The sequence below is a fragment of the Nelumbo nucifera genome, chromosome 1 (genome assembly GCF_055504915.1).
Source record: "Nelumbo nucifera cultivar China Antique chromosome 1, China Antique-T2T, whole genome shotgun sequence".
NCBI classification, from domain to species: Eukaryota; Viridiplantae; Streptophyta; class Magnoliopsida; order Proteales; family Nelumbonaceae; genus Nelumbo; species Nelumbo nucifera.
The window spans coordinates 126,745,304-126,764,207 of NC_142649.1; the positions used below are offsets into that span (position 1 = coordinate 126,745,304).

Genomic DNA, 18,904 nt, shown 5'->3' on the forward strand with positions numbered 1-18,904 from the left:
TCTACACATGAAGAGTTTCCTCTGTGAAAAATGATAACAATGTCAACCTTTTGAGAAGAGAAGAACAAAGAATAGAAAGGCAGAGCAAGCACTAAAAATATATCTATTTTCCATTTCATTTCATTAAATATTTCATGCATGTACATCTGATATGCATTTCGTTAAAAGATCCTGAAGTCAAGAGTTAAGTTTCAAGGTAGAATCCGTTCATTCTATTTAAGGGGACTATATAATGTTTAAGAGTCTTCTTGCTATTAATTCAATAAAATTAGTAAATCCTGATAATGTTCAAACTATTCTTCAAAGTTTCTTTGACTCTTCTTTATACCAAAAAGCATTCTTTTTATAAATATATAGTTGAATATTTGGATACTTTTTTTCTTTTCCAAAAGTTTCTTCTATTTTTTATTTTTTTGTATTAATATGGAAGATTGTAGATCATAAGTTCAATTAAATTCAAGCTATATTTTGATTAATCAATGATACATGTAGGATTGCATCAACTGATCTACTTATATAATAGAATATATAACATTAATTAGATTTCAGGCTTGAAAAATTGAGCTGAAATCTCAAATTTTGCACAAAGCAAGTGATGCATTTAGCATGAAATCACTGTTATTAATTATAGCTGTCGGGATGTAAAAAGAGCTTACATAGGGCAAAAAGGTAATAACAATGGGAAAGCTACTACACGAATATTGTAATAGCTAGGTACTATAGTAACTAGCTCTTGATTCTAAACACTTGAAAGATAAAAGCAGTAATTGAAATAATACTACAAGATTTCAAGATATATCGTTTGCTTTCCTTCCCGTTCGATAATTAGCTTGTGACATGATCCTGCTCATAGGCAAACCATCAAGCAAAGAATGTTAATCATCAAATTTAAATGAAGAACATTAAAGAGTCATAATAACCATTATACTATATAAATTCATAAAAAATCCTTGCTTCAATAAATTTTTGGTTTCTAAATCCGATTGAAAAAATCCTAGGCTATTTTTGGTTTGAAGGAAAATATAGGGAAAGGAAGGAAAAGATATCAAAACCTATATAAGGTTTGTAAAAGTTTCCTTGCCTTTCCTTTCCTTTCCTTACATTTTCCTTCAAACCAAACATTGCCTTTTTTTTAGGAAGATGTATCAAGAATGTCCACATAGCATGTAATTTGCATTACTAGTAAACCTGGCAAAAAGTTGACCCAACCCGCGAACCCGATCCAATTCAACCTGAAAAAACAGGGTTAGGGTCTCATATTTAGCTACCTGAATGTGAGAATGACCCAACCCGAAATAAACTGGATTGGGTTGGGTCATGGGTCAACCCGCTGATCCGATTGTCAAGTCTAATTGGGACTATTTATGCATTGTTAGAAGTTTTCACTTTTTAATTTTTTTATTTAGTCTTTACTCTTTATTGTTTACTCTTTAAATTGTTAAGTGTTCAATTTTTTTTTTATTTTATATTTGGAATTTTAATGTTAATTCCTTTAATTTTTGGTATTTTTCATGTAATTTTTCTTTAATTTTTTTAAATTTCAGTTATTTTTTTGGGATGACCCGAATTGGCCCATGGGTCAACCCTAACCTGAGCATTTAGGGTTAGGGTCTAGCATTTGATAACCCGACCCGAAATTCAACCCGAAGTGTCATGACCCAACCCGAACCCGACCCACTCAACCCAATTGCTAGGTCTAGGATGTGTAATCATCTATGGTGGGGGTCCATTAAAAGATCCATCAATGAAACTAGATAAATATGCATACAGTTGGAACAATGCATATCCTCCACTTAGACAACACAGAATCTGTTATGAACACTGGCGTGTGAAACGGGTTACGTAATCAATCAAGAGTGAACACACCAGCGTTTTGTACACATGCCTTAACATTTCGGAATGCTGGCATATTCACTTTTGATTGGTTGCAAGTTAAGTAGCCCGTTTCCTGCACCGATCCCAACGCCAACGCCCACTTGGATATGCCAACGGTGAGAATGATGGTTCAAGTCTAAAAGCACCCATTGCAAAAAAATGGCAAAGGTTAGATCTGTATCCTGTCCATCCTTTCCAATACCTGAAATAGCTGAAATCAACATTGTGCATAATAGCCCTTTTATGTGTTGACCTTTTGAAGTAGTAGTTGCTAGTGAGCTTATTAGAATTGCTATTTCTTTGGTGAGCAAAACCACTGCACTACTGACCATGATAATCACAAACTCATACTTTTGAGGATAAAAACCATGTTCCCTAGTGAAATTTTGACACTATAATGTAGAATAACTTTGTTTCATTTAACTTGTAGTATGAGAGACCCAACAAAAGCATATGGAGGAGTGATCACTATAACTTTTTTTTAATTACTATAAAAAAATCATCTTTGGTTCAATAAAGTCTAGAACTTTCAATATCTAGAATGAATTAAGTGCTAATTATGAGCAATTCAATCCAAGTGGAAATTAGTTGAAGAAAATCGTTTTTCATGACTTCAATGTGCAATAAAACCCTCACAGCCACCTATTAGTTCTTCCACATTTCTATATTGATGAACTCATCATATATCCTACCATAGCAAACATGAGTTAATGAATAAGTCTCCTAAACAGTATAAACATCAAGTAGATAGAAATTGGTGATAAAAATCATTCTCGACCAAATAACAATGATCAATAGCCCACAAATGAAAAGCTAATTAAAATAAAAATTCATAAAGCATGCATATATTTCCTCCATTCATAGGTCTACATATGGTTGAGATAATTAGTAATGACAAACACAAAAAGCACAGGAGATGAAACCACTACAACTAGATCTCATTGGACTTAAAGGTTAAGATCAAACAGAAGAAAAAAAAAGCTAGAATCTCATTTGTCATTAATTGACAAGATGTTCAAACTATTGGGATCATGTTCAGGAACCTGATCTGACAGAAAATGCAGATTGCAATATTAATGGGCAATAAGGGTTTGAAGATCTAGAGTACTACATATCAATTTTCATAACTTGCTAGAGAAATTCTTCAGCTGGTCAGCTCATAATTAAGAAAGGTTATTAGCCCCTATGAAAAGGTTATTTTGGTGAAAATGAAACTGTTATAGTACATTGTTGACTGAAGAAAACCAAAGCAATGTAAGAGAATGGAATAACTTTCACGTACTTCAACATATATAATCTCAAATAGTGGCAAAAGACAATCTAGAAGAGCAAGGAAGGACGATTACTATATAAGCATATGATATTACAAAATTGTCCTTAAGAATATGCAAATGTATGCATATAACCAGACACCTTTCTCAGGCATCCCCATGATCTCATTCAAGGGCTACCCAAAGGGCTGAAGGACATTTTTTGCTTTGCTAAATTAAATAAAGGCGCCATTGGCTGCAGCTGTATTTCAAAGACATGCAATGATGATTTTGGTTGTGTTTATGCGAGGATTACTATGTTTTAATAAAGAAAAGGAAGTTATACAAAAAGCTTACAAGCCCCCCCCCCCGCGTCCATGAATTATATAGATGCTGGCACAAATTACATAGAAAGGGTTTATCATATCATTACATGACACTCCATGGAAGGTACCCACTGGCTCAGCTCAGTTGGTAAAGTCTTTGGCCGGTTGTAGTGGAGGGTTGGGATCGAACCCTGCCATCACCAGAGGGTCAATGGGTCTTAATTTGGAGATGGGCTACATACCTTTGTATAGCTAGCTCCATGAATAATAATAATAATAAATAAATAAATAAATAACCATCCATGGGGGGCAGAAAATCGTGCAGAATCTCAAAAGAGCCAAAAACTAGCGAAAAGTAGACATGCAATTAAGAAATATTATAAATCGTGAAACCAGGAAAAACAGTATTTCTGGCGGGGGAGAGAGAGAGAGATTCTTCCCATTTTCATCATTGCATCTTATGTTTGAGATGGTAAAACCTGTTAAGTTACTGAGTATAAATTTTTCTCAGAGTCTTGTCGATCGGGTACAGTTTTTTTTTCTACAAGTCTTCGTTCATACTCTTAAAATAATTATGCAATCAGTTCTGGGGTTGTCGGATACTAGGGTTTGCCATGAAGGGAATGCAGCCCCCTTCACTAAAGAATTGATTATTTGCTCCTAATAGTGTACTGCTCTGTAGTTTAATGGATATCAATTGTTTTTTAGTTCTTGTTAGTAGCAGAAGTCGTCAGATTCATGGCTCAAATATAACAAACCAATTTGGTTTTATTTTCTTTTGGGTGGGATGTGGGGAGCTACAATCGATGGAACACCAAATCTCAGCAATCTCATGGCTGCCATGTACAGTACGTCCAAGAATTGAACTACCAGGCTCTAGCCCCTAACAGTAGCAGCTAGCTGCAGGTATTCCCATTTCTCAGGTCTTTTATGGGGATTGTTAACAAAAATCCTTTGTGCAATTGTTGTACAGAGTAGAGACAGATTGATTTCCATTATTTTTCATCATTTGAGTAGATGAAGTTGAGGTGTAGGCCAGTACTATCTAGATTCAGCTTCCAAGTTGAATATGACCAGAGCCACCGGCCATATATGTATATATATATATATATATATATATATAATTAATTTATATTGTAAAACGAAATATAATTACCATTCTGAGAAGAAGGCAAAGGAATCAAGAGGAGTGCATAGTCGTCGTCGGCTTGGGATCGTCGTGGGTCTTGATTTGGTTTCTCTTCTTCTTCTTCTTCTTGTATGGGATTCCCCTTGCCTTAGCTTGGCACTCTCTCACCTCACGCAAATAAACACGGATTGCACCGCTGCCAAAAGGGTTGGTCTCCGGAGAGCCACCGTTCTCTTCGTAAGCAGCTCGGAGGCGGCCAATGAGTGCATCGAGGCTTCCCCAAGCTTGCCTAAGAGGGCATGTGCAAGGCGCAGGCGGCTCCGGCTGCCCAAAGAAGATGCACCCTTGTAAGTGAACCTTCGTCTTTCCGAACTGATCTAGGTAGCGCAGGAACTCCAGTACATGGCTGCAGCTGCACTGTGAAAGTGAAACGGGGGGCCTCTGGTTCTTCAAGTACTGCCCGAAGGTGTTCCAATCTCTTCGTTTCTGTGACTCGTACCGGCTCAGTGGAGCCGATTGCTGCTGTTCACCAGCGGATCTCGACGATCCTTCTGCTGAATCTTTTGCTCGGCCAGTAGACATCGCCCCTGCCGATGATGATCACTACTCTCTTCTGCTGTTTTCTTTGGAGAAACAAGGCAAGAAAATGGGGATGAAGATAGGCAAAAGTAATAGGAGGAGCTGCAGTGGAGAAAGATGGAGATCACATCGCGGGGGCCTACTGAGGAGACATGCCATGGGCCCTATGGAGGTGCTTTTCTTCCTCCTTTTCTTCCTCTCATTTTCGATCATTTTTTCTCTCTCTCTCTCTCTCTCTTTAATACAAGCATTAAATTAAAGCTATGTTTTCCCACAAAACCTACAATTATTGTTTGCCATCACCAACATAATCATTCTCTTTTTCATTAGCATATACACATAGTAACCAGTAACTACCATCTTCTAACTCTCTAATAAGTCGGTTGATTCAGTCTGGGTTAATTTGTGACTCAGATCGCCATGAGCCCACCTTAGAATAGAAACTCTTCAGTTCTGTACATGCCATTAATCTCTTCACAGTCGACTCCAAGGAGGAGATAAAAACAACAACGACAAGGGTGGATTCGGAATTTCCCAACTATTGAACAGTTTCAACCAAAATACTGAAAAGGGTAGGCATGAACCAGCAGAATATCCAGGCGAGATGGTTGGTTCCAATAGATTTTTTTTTCTTTTATTTATTATAAATTATAATTATCCCTCTCTCTCCCCCACCATCACTATCTGTCTATCGCTAGTGCTTAATTGATAATAATACTAAATAATAACCGACTGTACTACATGCTAAATTAGCTGCTGGTGATGGTTAATTTATATTGTATATTTGTCCTTAGATTTCAAAGTTTATTGTGGCAAGCATTAACAAACACTGTACTAAATTTTTCAAGCTTAGTTTGGAAGGAGTACAAATACAAATACGTAGAGTGTAAATATATATAAGATAATACAAAATATAAAAGGTTTTTACTCTACATATTTGTATTTGTACTCCTTCGGAACTGAGCCTCAAGAACAAAACTTAAATACCCTTGAGCTCCAGGTGGTGTTATATTGTTGTCCATTAGTGCAGTAGTGCATTTAATTATTGTCAAGGAACAGTTAAACCTGAAAGTTTAAGCTATTACTCTATTAGCTAGTTGAGATCGCTTATTAGTTTTCATGTCTCCAAATATGTTGCTTATCATGAAAGTTTATTGGGTTCCAAGTGTGGAATATAAATCCATTCATACCTTGTATTGAAATTTAGTTAATTATAATTGGAGTGAGAAGGATTGAACACTAAACCATTTGATTAAACATGCTTGCCAAGAGACCATTAACCCTAAAAGCTTAAACTTTCAGGTGATATCATTGAATAGTATTTTATCCTCTAACAATTATGTTCAATAATTAGTTTATATTGTTAATTCATGTTCACCAGATTTCTTTCACAATTCATACTTTAATGAAAAATTCAACTGATGGAATGTATATATTTCTATTTTTCTTAATATTTTCAGCATTTTAGTCGATTAGATGAAATTGCTTTTTACATTAATTAATGAAAATTGTACTTCTTTAAAGTGTAAGAAACTCGTGAATGCATGTGTACAACTTGGAATAAACGTAACAAAAATTTCAGGGAAAATTTGGTTTTTCTCCTTTGACCTGGAACCTAACAATTTGTTGGCTGGGTTGGTTCTAAATTCTAATACTGTACCCTTGCCTTCAGTGAGAGTGGAGCTCAGATCCTCTACGGGAGACCAAATCCCTATAAAAGAAAATGCTTCCGCGCGTAGAGGATACAAAAGGACAACAATCGAGATATGACCTATAATATAGCAAAGGCCAACGGTTGTTTATGTGATTAAGAAAAAGAGCTTGTCCATTAGCTTTCATTATTAATAAACAATTTTTAATTTATTATCAAAAAGAAAATCTTTATTTGAAATATATCTCGGAATATGGTTTGAATCATCTACAGTCCTAACCTTCAAGTCGAGTTGGGATCTCCTGCCCACGTCTACCCACAACACACTACCTCCTGTTGGGAACATCTCCCTCTGCATAATACTATGCAGAGGATGAGATGTTCTCCATGTGTGACTGTGATAAACGTGGGCAGGAGATCCAGGCTCTTTCAAGTCTTAACATTAAAATGTCATGACTCCCAATCTCCTGTTCACAATAATTCTATTCACATCTATTAAGAGAATATTATTTCCACGTATTAGGAATATCTCCCCATACACAATAACATGTAAGAGAATGAGATATTTTTCATGTATGACTGTGATGTTATGTGGGTAGGTGTGGACAGAGAATTTTCGTGAGCAAAAAATCCGGACTAAAACATAAGCTTAGCCTGATGTACGTGGTGTATCGGGATTGCTCCAGTTTTCTAGCAATTAATTAATTTAGACATTTCTCTATACATGCATGGTCGTTGCATCTTTGTTACATGTATTTATGAGTAATGATTATTTATCTTTTTTCATTGACTAAATTAACCTTGAGATCAGAGGTTTATTACAAGTACCATTAGTTGCGCCAAATTCGAATGGAGCCTAGCTAATAAGAGGACTTAATTGACACCCAAATACGATTTTTCATCAAGAATATTATATTTATATATAAAGAAGATCTACTTCTCCATGCGTGGTAATAGAAACAACAGACATGGATTCGACAGTTTCTGAAATCTGCCAAATAGAAGAAATTTCAAGTGACGAGCGCTCCCCAATCCCAACTCATCCCAAATGAAAGGTTTCAAAATGATTACTCCCCTAGGGATTCCCAAGAGTTGATGGATGGACGATCAAGATTACGTGACCTAGCCAATTATCAGCTCAACTATACATCTCTTTGTGGGATCCCTCGAGTGGGGTCCAATCCTTCTTTGCAATTGTCCTCTATGTACCATTTAATTATGTTGTTTAATTTTGCCTTTTCGAGGCTGTCCTTTCGTGTACAAATGGTATTTCATCCTTTCGGTGCTGTCGGTATGTTTCATATATAGTTCATGCCTAAGAGAACTGCTGCCTTGAGGAACCCTTCTTTAAAACTTTTATTCACATATATTTATAGTAATAGAATTGATTAGCTCATACTTTCATGCATCAACCCACCAGGCATGGTCATATGAGATGTTTGGCTGCTCATATTTTTTTTTATTAGTTTTTTATTAAGCCTGAATGAAGTGGATATTGGGAAATAGATTGAAGATAACATGTTTTAATTTGCTTAAGAATAAGAAAAACGAATCAACATGTTCAAAATGAACTGGAATAATCATCAACTGAAAATGATCTGATGAATCTTATTTCTTCCATTTTTCATGTGCTTTGCTCTTAATTTGTTTTCCTCCTTTTTCTTTTTCTGATCATCTCTTGTGCAGTAAGTGATCAAAGTTAAAATAAATACTCATAATGTTATTATCAGGTCAGGCTCAATTTCAAGGTGCTTTCTGTTCAACTATTTGGTGGACCCAGCAAAGATGAATGCTTCTTACTTTGTTTCTTGTCATTTATTTGAATCTTGCTTTGAAACTTTAACTCTTATTGTTCACTTCTCCAAGACACATTACTTTCACATAAACCTAATGCATGTGTCAAATTTCTTTTTTGCAGTGACATGGAACATCATCATAATCCAACGTCTCTGTGATTGCTTGTAGTGCAATTCTTACATGATGTAGGCCACCTTCAATATCATTTAGAGGCTCAGTGTAATACATAAAATGCTGTACTTAGCTCATTTGAGGGGCACCCACGAAATTTCCAATGTAGAGTTGGTAAACCCATGAGGAGGGTTTTAAGAGAATCATCCAGTCTGATGAATGTCAGAGCTGATCTCACAATATCTATCTATCTATCTATATATATATATAAAATCTCTGTGTATGTATAATTCATCTTAAGTTAGAACTCTTATGATCAATTTTCTATATTATTTGTCATTTTCAAATGATATACATAAAAAGGTTAAGATTGTAAATTGAGGATATATATGGATACCACTTCAGAACTACCTAACAAAGACAACTACGTTAGTCTAAATCATTTCTCAATACCAGCTCAGTTAATTAGACCACTACAATTATAGAAAAGTTTAGTTTTCAATGAAAAGAGTGGTTCAGCCCCACCAAACTATACATATCTAGGATGACATGAAGTTAGTCAGCAAAGGAACAAATTGAGTTGTAAAATGGAATGTGACATGATTATGACAGACAATTGAGGTTAGGTAAGACAGCTTAATTTTCTATGGTAAACCAAAGAGAATTTGCTAGAATATGTTTTTAATTTAGTGACCAAAATTTACTATTCTAGGTTAGGTGTAAAGGCCTTTCCTTTCTGGAGAGAGAGAGAGAGAGAGAGAGTATCTTGATTTTATAAATAAATAACTCCTATAATCTAAAAAAACATGGAGTATCCAACATGGTTCAATCTTTTATAACTAATAATCTCTAATATCCATTATCAAATGATTTTCTATATACACATACATACATAACATTATATGCCTACATATATGAACTGAAATATTAAAGTAAGTAAAAAAAAAATACATTGTTTGTGAAAGAGCATTATAGTTGCTAAGAAAACTATGATGCATGTTATGTGAAAGACCATTTTTCAATCCATTTTCTCCAAATAGAGATTATATAAAAAATGATAAAAACAAAAGATGCAACTGATCTTTTATAGGCATTCTTTGTATATATTCACAAAAATCAGGAAAGAGAAATAAAAGTTCTTTATAGATACTTCTCATATCCCAACCACTTCAACATATTCCATACTTTATTTTCTTTTTTCTTTTTTTTTTTTTGAGCTTCCACTGACATATATTCTTCTTGGCTTTAATGCTTCCTTTTTTTTTCTACATTTGTTTTACTCTTCTATAGCATTGAAAATCCAATGAGAGACAATAATATTTCTAAATCAAAGTTTCAACTATCTTTCTTGGTTTCTTAATTTTCTCAAATTTCTTTTAAGAACTCTTCCTTTTTCAACTTTTTATTCTACCTCAACCCTTTAATCCCTGTTTTTGATTGAATTAAAGGTTAAAACACTCCAGTCACTTTGTGACAAAAAAGAAAAAGAAAAACACTCTTGTCACTTTATCCAACCTAAGATTACTAATAAACCAAGATGTTGGAAACTCAAATATCTATAGTTATGAAGTTCTCAATTGTTTTTAGGACTTTCTCTATTCCACCATGGTTTACAAAGAAGGCTCTTATTTGGGGTTTCAAAACTTGAACAGGGTACAAAGATGGTTTAAGGAGGTAAAAAAGAAGCCTGTAATAAAGTTTCTACTCCTTCCTTTATGTTTCAACTTGTTTATTTTCTTCTTTTCGTTTAATTATTTGCTTTAGTGGTTCAACATGTTGAGTTTCAGAATAAATCATTCTTAGTTTTTGAGTTTTCTGTTTGATCAATCAATTGGATTTTTTACTGATTTTATTTTGCTTTTTTCAGGTAGTGTAGCTTTGAATATTTGCTCTTTATTGTATTTAGGTTTTATTAGAGTTCTGCAAGCATATTTTTATGCCAAAATTTCAAATTTCATGCATGGGTATATAATGCTATCTTTTGATGCTTAACTTATTGCATGTTTGGGCTCTTGCTTAATTAATTTTTAAAAACTTGTATATCATCTCTTATTTGTAGTCTTTTTAGTTTTTTATTAGCCATGCTTTTACTTGTTAAGTTAGTACCTGACTGAAACTGATGCTCACAGCCTTTTTTTTAACATATATGCATGGTCATGGATCCATTTCTTATTAAGTTAATAACTGACTGAAACTCAAGCATACAAAAAGAAAGAACGAGAAGACATTATTAAGAAACCATTGAAATACATCCTCAGATGATAAACTTAATTAAGAAAGAGGTGTGTTAGGAAGTATTTATTAATTACCTTTGATATAACTATTATGTAGATTGATTAACAAGAAAAATTTAGGGAGACAAAAAGGGGCCGGCGGGGTGTCTACAAGCTGGTAGATGAGAAACGTTAGCTAAAAGCCTAAAACATCCCAAAGTATTATATATGGGTATGTCTTGTGCGGCATGTTTATATTCTTGTTGGGGATCAATTTTTTTTTATGACAGGAACCATATTCTTCAGAAATAGGAGAAGCTAGAGTTGTAATTCCAGTTTAGATTAAAGTTTCTTGTAGGGGGTTTATTTGTAGAGATAGGCAACCATTGTTATACCATGTTAAATGAATGTACATTTCCTCATCGTTGTGGTCTAATCTGTGGGTACGTAGTTCTATAGTAGCCTTAACATCTGAGTTAATTAAATGGCCAGACCTTGGAAGCTTTGTGGTTTAGATGATCTTTAAGGGGACAGTCATGGCTGAAAAGAGCATTCTTCCTTCTTGACAATTAATCTCCTACATTTTTTTCTTGAATTTTATTCTTTTTTCTCTTTATTATTGTTGTGCTAGAAAGTAGAAACCATGAAATAACAAAAGAAAATGCAACAACAAAGAAGTAAATACAAGATTTCACTTCCCAATAGAAGATTACAAAACTAATGAATGAGCTAACTTTTTATAATTGGACTGCACCTTGTTGGGCGGGTGCTAATTCTACTGATGGGATGGGTTTGGTTGTTAGAGTCTTAGTTTTTGCTAGATGTGCACTTTAATCCTCTAGATTCAAATTTGTCAATAGATCGATTATCTGTAGTTAGGTTTTTGACTACGGAAATCTAATGATAAGGACTGAATTATAGTTGGATGCCAAAGCACATGGTTCTAGAACCATTCGAAGAGACTATTTTCTTCATTTATTTATGGTGTTATGATTTAACTTTGAGAGTGAAACTTAGCTTGATATAATTTAGTGTCAGAGATAGACCGTTTCCTTGTTATACTGCTAATATATAATTAAGTAGATACTTTTTTAATGTTAATAAAAAATGAACCAGGGTCCCGCCCCAAAGAAAACACCACCGGATGACCACAAAACAGAACGTACGATCCCAGCCACCAAAAATCAACCTACCCAAATTTAAAAACCAAAACCAAACAAAGCACCCAACAGAACAGGCAGAGGCTACATAACCAAATTACACAACTTTTCCACTTCTTGCCCCACCCTTTTCCTACCCCTCCCGTATAATTTCCGGTACCCAGGAATTCCATTAGTGAGCCCTAAAATTAAAGATTCCAACAACTAGAGGTGTCAATTGGACGGATTTGGTCCAACTCGATCCAGTCTAATCTGAGTCCACTAATAAATGGACTGGACTCAATCCAATCCAAATCCAAATCAAATTCAATCCAAACCGAATAATATCAAAAATTATATAAAAGCACTTTTAGCATTGAAAAAGCACTTTTGTAAAAGTACTTTGATAAATTTTTTTTTATAAAAGTGCTTTTACAAAAGCACTTTATTGACTAAAAGCACTTTTCGAAAAGTAATTCCATAGACTTTTATAGAAGTACTTTTATAAAACTACTTTCATAGAAGTGCTTTTATAAAAGTGATTTCATAAAAGTACTTTTTTAAAAGTGCTTTCATAAAAGTGCTTTTGTAAAAGTACTTCCGTAAAAGTTTTTTTGTAAAAATGATTTCATAGGAGTGCTTTTGTGTCAAAATACTTTTATTATGAAAGCACTTTTGTAAAAGTGTTTTCGTAAAAGTACTTTTGTAAAAGTGTTTTTGTTAAAGTGATTTTGTAAAAGTGTTTTCTGTAAAAATGCTTTCGTAAAAGTATTTTCATAAAAGTGCTTTTGTAAAAGTATTTTCATAAAAGTGCTTTTGTAAAAATACTTTTTATAAAATTGCTTTTATAAAAGTGCTTTCGTAAAAGTGATTTTATGCTGTTTTCAGTTTTGATTGATTTCAAATTGAACAAGGATTTGGCCTCATAATCGGATTATTGGAAATTTGGTTTAGGTCTAATTCAAACCAATAAGAGTATGGACCAATTTATTTTGGATTGGCACAATCCAATAATTGTAATGGACTGTCCAAATCCGAGTTGATAAAGTTTAGATCGGATTGGATCCAAACCAAAACTGGTCAATTGACACCCCTACCAATAATGGCAGTCCAAGGGAGACTAGAGTTAAGGGAAAAAGTGGGTTGACTGATTCTACCATAAATTGTTTATTCTGATTCGATTTTTTGTGAGGAAGTCAAGTCCTTTCTATGATACCCATCACGATTTGAAGTTACAACTTACAAGATCGGGGACACTTCCTTGTTTCTGAATGAAGAAAACAGGATATATCTATCTAACTAGCTAGATAAGCTTAAACTCAAAGCCTCAAATACATGTTACGTTGGTTTCTATTGCATTAGAGTTAAACATTTGGAACATTCCTCTCCCAAGTTTTCACCAAGAAATTTTGCAACCCTTTTGGAAAGATAAGTAGATAACCAGACGGAAAAGGAAAAAAGAATAAAACGATGATATTGTAAAGGGAAATCAATCAGTAGTCCAAATGAAATTTAGGCAATAAGTCAATTAAGTGGGGTATATGAAGAAGAAAGTTGAAGGAGGAATAAATTAAACTAGTTGAAGACTCACTTTGAAATCCTTTTCCTATTTCTTGAATCTCCACTTGATGAGGTTGACAAGGAGTCTAGGTCAACTAGAGGGAATTTTAATATCACAAGCGGAGCTTACAATTCTCATATATATATATATATGTTTAGCACAGCTCAAATGTAGGTGTTCCACACGTACCCATCTTCACAAATAGGTAACTCTTTATGTTGTAATAATGGTAAAGAGAGAGTAGATTGAACTTATCGGTAATCACTTTTCAATCCAAAGTTGCAGTGATGTGAAGTTGTTGCAAGAACTCGAAATTAGGAATTGCAGGAAGATGGAGGGTTGAGTCGTGCCATTTGGTCACTCTCCTTAAAACCGTATTTGCCCCCTATGGTGCAGTTGGATGATCGCAAACCGGTCGCCAAGATAAAACAGCCCATAGGCTACTGGTAGGCATGCACTCACTTACCAAACCTCCGTGAACCACAAAAGATTGATGCTCAAATTTATCAAAGAAAACAAGAATGTCGAAAAATGGTGTGTGTATTGGGTCGGACAACACTCTTCTTATAGAGCGCTCTCAAACCCAAATGGATACAGATGTGTCCTTTCAGACAAGAGACTCTTCAGAATAGTGCACCTGTTCGAAGAGACACAAGGAGGAAGAAGAGACACAAAAAAGAAAATGTTTTAATTTGAAATTAAATTCGAAATTGAAAAGACTCAATTTTAAAAAAGAAAATGTGTAATTCGGTTAGACCAAAAAGATTCGGTGCATCGCGTGCACCCGCACACACGCCCGCACCCTAACTCGGCTCGGCACGCGTGTGTGAAAAGCATCCCCAACCCCCCCCCCCCCCTGCATGGAATATCTATAGTCATCTCCTCCTATGGGTCGCTACCCATAGAAGGAGCAAAACTACAAATATACTCCACTCCCACTCCTTTCTCAAGCAATGTAGGACAATGAGTCATTCAAAGATGGAAAGAGCAAAGGACAAAAGACAAGAGAGGGAGGAGAGAGATTCTTGTAAATTTGAATCTCCTTCCAACAATCCCCCACAAGATTCAAAATTACAAGAAAATCGAATAGTCTGAGCATCGCAGTGAGAAAAATATTCATGATGATGTCTTTTGGACTTCAATCAACACTTAGGTATGACAGACTATGTTACAAAGTACGGGTGGAGTCAGACTCCATCAACCTTTCCTCTTTATCGTAACTAGCCAACCGGCCAATCAACTCAACTCACCAATTCTTTAGTGGTTATTTTGTTTTGGAACATTTCAGCCATATTCCCCTCTTGGAATCATGTGTGTTTAGAAATTCAACCCTAAATCTCTCAGAGAAGTGGCCACACTTCACACTCACTTAGGTTAGTTATTAGTGTGCACTGTTCACACTATTCCTAACTAATTAAGAGTCTCATGATCAACCTCTTCAATTTGCAGTGAGCACTATCTTAGGTTGGCATCTGAGATGGGATACAAATGATAGTGCTTTCCCAAGTCATCCAGTGACTCGTTTTTATCCATTCAACCTAATTCCAGGGATTTCCTTTCACAGAGGTTGGGTGTCCATCACTAATGACTTTGTAACAGGCTTTAGCCCCACTCCTATCGATGTCTCATAAACCACCTTAGAAGTTTGTGGTTTTGTTAACGAATCTATAAGGTTCTTTTCAGACCTTACAAAATCCAAAGTGATTATACCTTCGCTGAAGTATTGTCTTACAAAGTTATGCCTTAAGTGGATGTGTCTTCTTTTACCGTTGTACGTCTGATTCTTGGCTCTGTCTATTGCTGCTTAGCTATCACAATGGAGGGATATCGACAGAACCGGCCGCGGCCAAAGTGGTATATCTGCCAACAAGTTCCTTAGCCACTCTGCCTCGGATCCCACCAATTCTAGTGCAATAAACTCGTCCTCCATTGTTGAACTTGTATTGCATGACTACTGTACCGATTTCCACGATATTGTTCCTCCACCTAGAGTAAACACATATCCACTGGTGGAAGTACTATCCTTTGAATCTGAAATCCAATTTGGATCAATAAAGCCTTTTAAAACCAAAGGAAAACCTAAGTAATGTAAACCAAAGTTTATGGTTCCTTTTAAATATTTTAATAATTTTACTAAAGCTTCCCAATGTTTATTTCCAAGATTATGAGTATGTTGACTTAATTTTCCCACAGCTATAGCTATGTCTGGTCTTGTACAGTTCATTAAGTAAGATACAGATCCAATTATACTTGCATACTCCTTTTGTGAAACAGGTTTTCCTACATGTTTACTTAAGTGAATACTACAATCAAGAGGTGTTTTAACCGGTTTATAATCATAGTGTCCAAATTTCCTAAGAATACTCTCTACATAATGTGATTGGGAGAGAATAAAGCTTCATTGTCCTTTATGGATTTTAATCCCCAAGATTACATCAACTTCACCCAAGTCCTTGGTATCAAATTTGGACATTAGAAATTGTTTTGTTTCTTTTACTACCTCTAGACTAGTTCCCATTATTAGCATATCATCAACAAATAGACAAATCATGACTCCTGTATTATTTTCAAATTTGCTATAGACACATCTATCATAATCATTTCTGCTATATCCATTAGTTACTAACACATTATCGAATTTTTCATGCCATTGTTTGGGAGCTTGTTTTAAGCCATACAGAAACTTAATTAATTTACATACTTTATTTTCTTGTCCTAGCATTATGAAGCCTTCAGGTTGCCTAATGTAAATTTCTTCCTCTAATTCCCTATTTAAGAAAGTTGTTTTCACATCCATTTGATAAACTTCTAGCTTATAAATGGATTCTATAGCAAACAAAACCCTAAATGTTGTTAATCTTGCAACCAGGGAGTAGGTGTCAAAGAAGTCTACATTTTTTTTTTGTCTGAATCACTTAACAACTAATCTGGCTTTGAATTTGTCTATTATGCCATCTGATTTTAGTTTTTTCTTAAAGATCCACTTACAATCTATTGTCTTAGTTCCAGATGGGAGATCTACAAGTTCCCAAGTGTGATTAGTGACTAAAAAGTCTTTCACTTTTTATGGCTTCTTTCCAAAAAACTGCATCAGGTGAAGTTACGGCTTCCTGATAGGTTACTGGGTCCTTATCCACCAGAAATGTGAACATTCCATCACCCAAGTTTGTTTCTCTCCTTTGTCCTTTACTTCTCATTAAGTCTAGGTCTTACCTAAGTGAAGTACTGATTCCTTGAGCACTCACTTGTTCTTGGTTTCTAACTTGGTTTTGGGAAGGTTCCTTATTTAATGTTTATTTTCTCCAAGGGAAGATGTGTTAAAAGAACTCTACATATCAGGACTCTATTATTGTGTTATTTTCGGTAACATTTTCAATTGTTTTAATTACAAGGAACCGACAAACTGTACTATTTTGTGCATAGCCAATGAACAAATAGTCACAGGTTTTCGGTCATAATTTCTTTCTTTTAGGTTCAGGTATTCCAACCTTTGCAAGGTAGCCCCAAACTTTTAGATAATTAAAACTAGGTTTTTTGTTATGCCAAAGTTCAAAGGGTATTTGTCCTTTCTTCTTGCGTGGTATTCTATTATATAGGTGACAAGCCATTAGGATTGCTTCCCCCCACAAATTAGCATTGCATTCATCATTTCTTTTAGTGTTCTATTAAATCTTTCTGCAACTCTATTAGATTCAGGTTGATAGGGAGCTGTGGTTTCATGTATCCATTTTCTTCAAAGAATTTCCTAATGGTTTGTCCATCATACTCAGTTCCTCTATCTGTTCTAAGTCTTTTTATTCTTTTCTAACTACTTTTCTACTTCAATTTTGTAATTTATGAAAGCTTGATCAACCTCATCTTTTGGTCTAAGTAGAACTACTTTTTCATATCTAGAGAAGTCATCTATAAAGGTTATATAGTATCTTTTTCCTCCTCTAGCCTCATGACATTTAAGGTCTCCTACATCACAGTGAATAAATTATAGTAACTCAGTTTCTCTTTGTACACTTTTATGAGATTTCTTAGTAAATTTTGCTTCTACACCTACTTGGCATTTTTCATTTGTAAAATTAATAGGAACATCCAAAACTCCTAATTTACATAAACATTTTAAATAAGGAGCACTACAATGTCCTAGTATAGCATGCCAAATATCAAAAGATTCAACAATATAAGCAGAAGAAGAAATAATTTTATTCATAATAATATTAGAAACATTCAGTACAAACAACCCTCCTTCATTGTAACATTTTCCAATAAATACATTATTTTTAGTCAACACGGCCTTGTCCGCTTCAAATGTGAATTTCAGTCCTACCTTGTTGAGGAGTGCTCCCGATACCAACTTTCGTCGGATCTCCAACACATGCAGTACATCATCCAACATTAGAATTTTTCCTGAAGTCAGTTTCAGGAGCACCTTTCTTTTGCAAGTGACCTTCAAAGTTTTTGAGTTTCCCATGAAAGCTTGATTTCTTTCAGTCTGAGTTGTATACTCATAGAAGGAAATGCAGTCCCCACAGATGTGCTTGGTAGCACCAATGTCTAGTATCCACTCTTTCGGCTTATCAACTAATTTTACCTCAGTTACCATGGCTGCGATAACATCCTTAGTCAAATTGACTTTCGGATTCTTAGAATCCTTATTCTTTCGGTACCGGCAGTCCTTCTTGTAATGTTCGGGTTTGCCACATACATAGTAGTTTCCTTTCTTTTGTTGTTTCTTGAATTTCTGATCATTTTTCACATTCAAGTTCTTTTTGAATTTTGTAGTCTTTTCCTCCACCAGATTGGTTTTGGAAAACTGGTCATCATCTTTCTTTATGTTCTTTTCTTCAATCTTAACTCGGGCCACTACTTGGTCCAAAGTAGTGTCAATCCTCTTGTGCTTCATACTGGTCTTGAAATCATTCCATGTATGTGGCAGTTTCTCTATGAGAGAACTGGTAATGAATTCATCTGGCAGTACCATGCCTTCTTTTGCCAATTCCCCCACAAGAACCTGGAACTCATCTATTTGGGCAGACATGTCAATGTCTTCTTTCATGGTGAAGTATAGGAAGTTGGCAATGACATATTTCTTATTTCTGGCATTTTCTATAGCATACTTAATGTCCAATGCATTCCAGATTTCATAGGCATAATTGTAGAAAGAATAAACAATGTATAGTTCGTTGGACAAGCAGTTTAGGATATGATTGGTGTAGAAGCAGTCGGTTGTAGCCCAATGTTTTACAACAACAGAACGGGTTGGTTCCTCCATGTTTAATGGG

The 18,904-nt window shown here is 34.9% G+C and overlaps 1 protein-coding gene across 1 annotated transcript; it reads right to left on the reverse strand.

Moving 5' to 3' along the window:
• Positions 1-704: 704 nt before the first annotated feature.
• On the reverse strand, positions 705-5,248 carry LOC104613125 (protein LIGHT-DEPENDENT SHORT HYPOCOTYLS 10-like). The gene is made up of 2 exons (XM_010280827.3): positions 4,608-5,248; positions 705-843 (listed from the first exon to the last, which is right to left on the reverse strand). The coding sequence occupies exon 1, from the start codon at positions 5,160-5,162 to the stop codon at positions 4,632-4,634; it is 531 nt and encodes a 176-aa protein (XP_010279129.1). The 5' UTR covers positions 5,163-5,248; the 3' UTR covers positions 705-843; positions 4,608-4,631.
• Between the last annotated feature and the right edge of the window lie 13,656 nt (positions 5,249-18,904).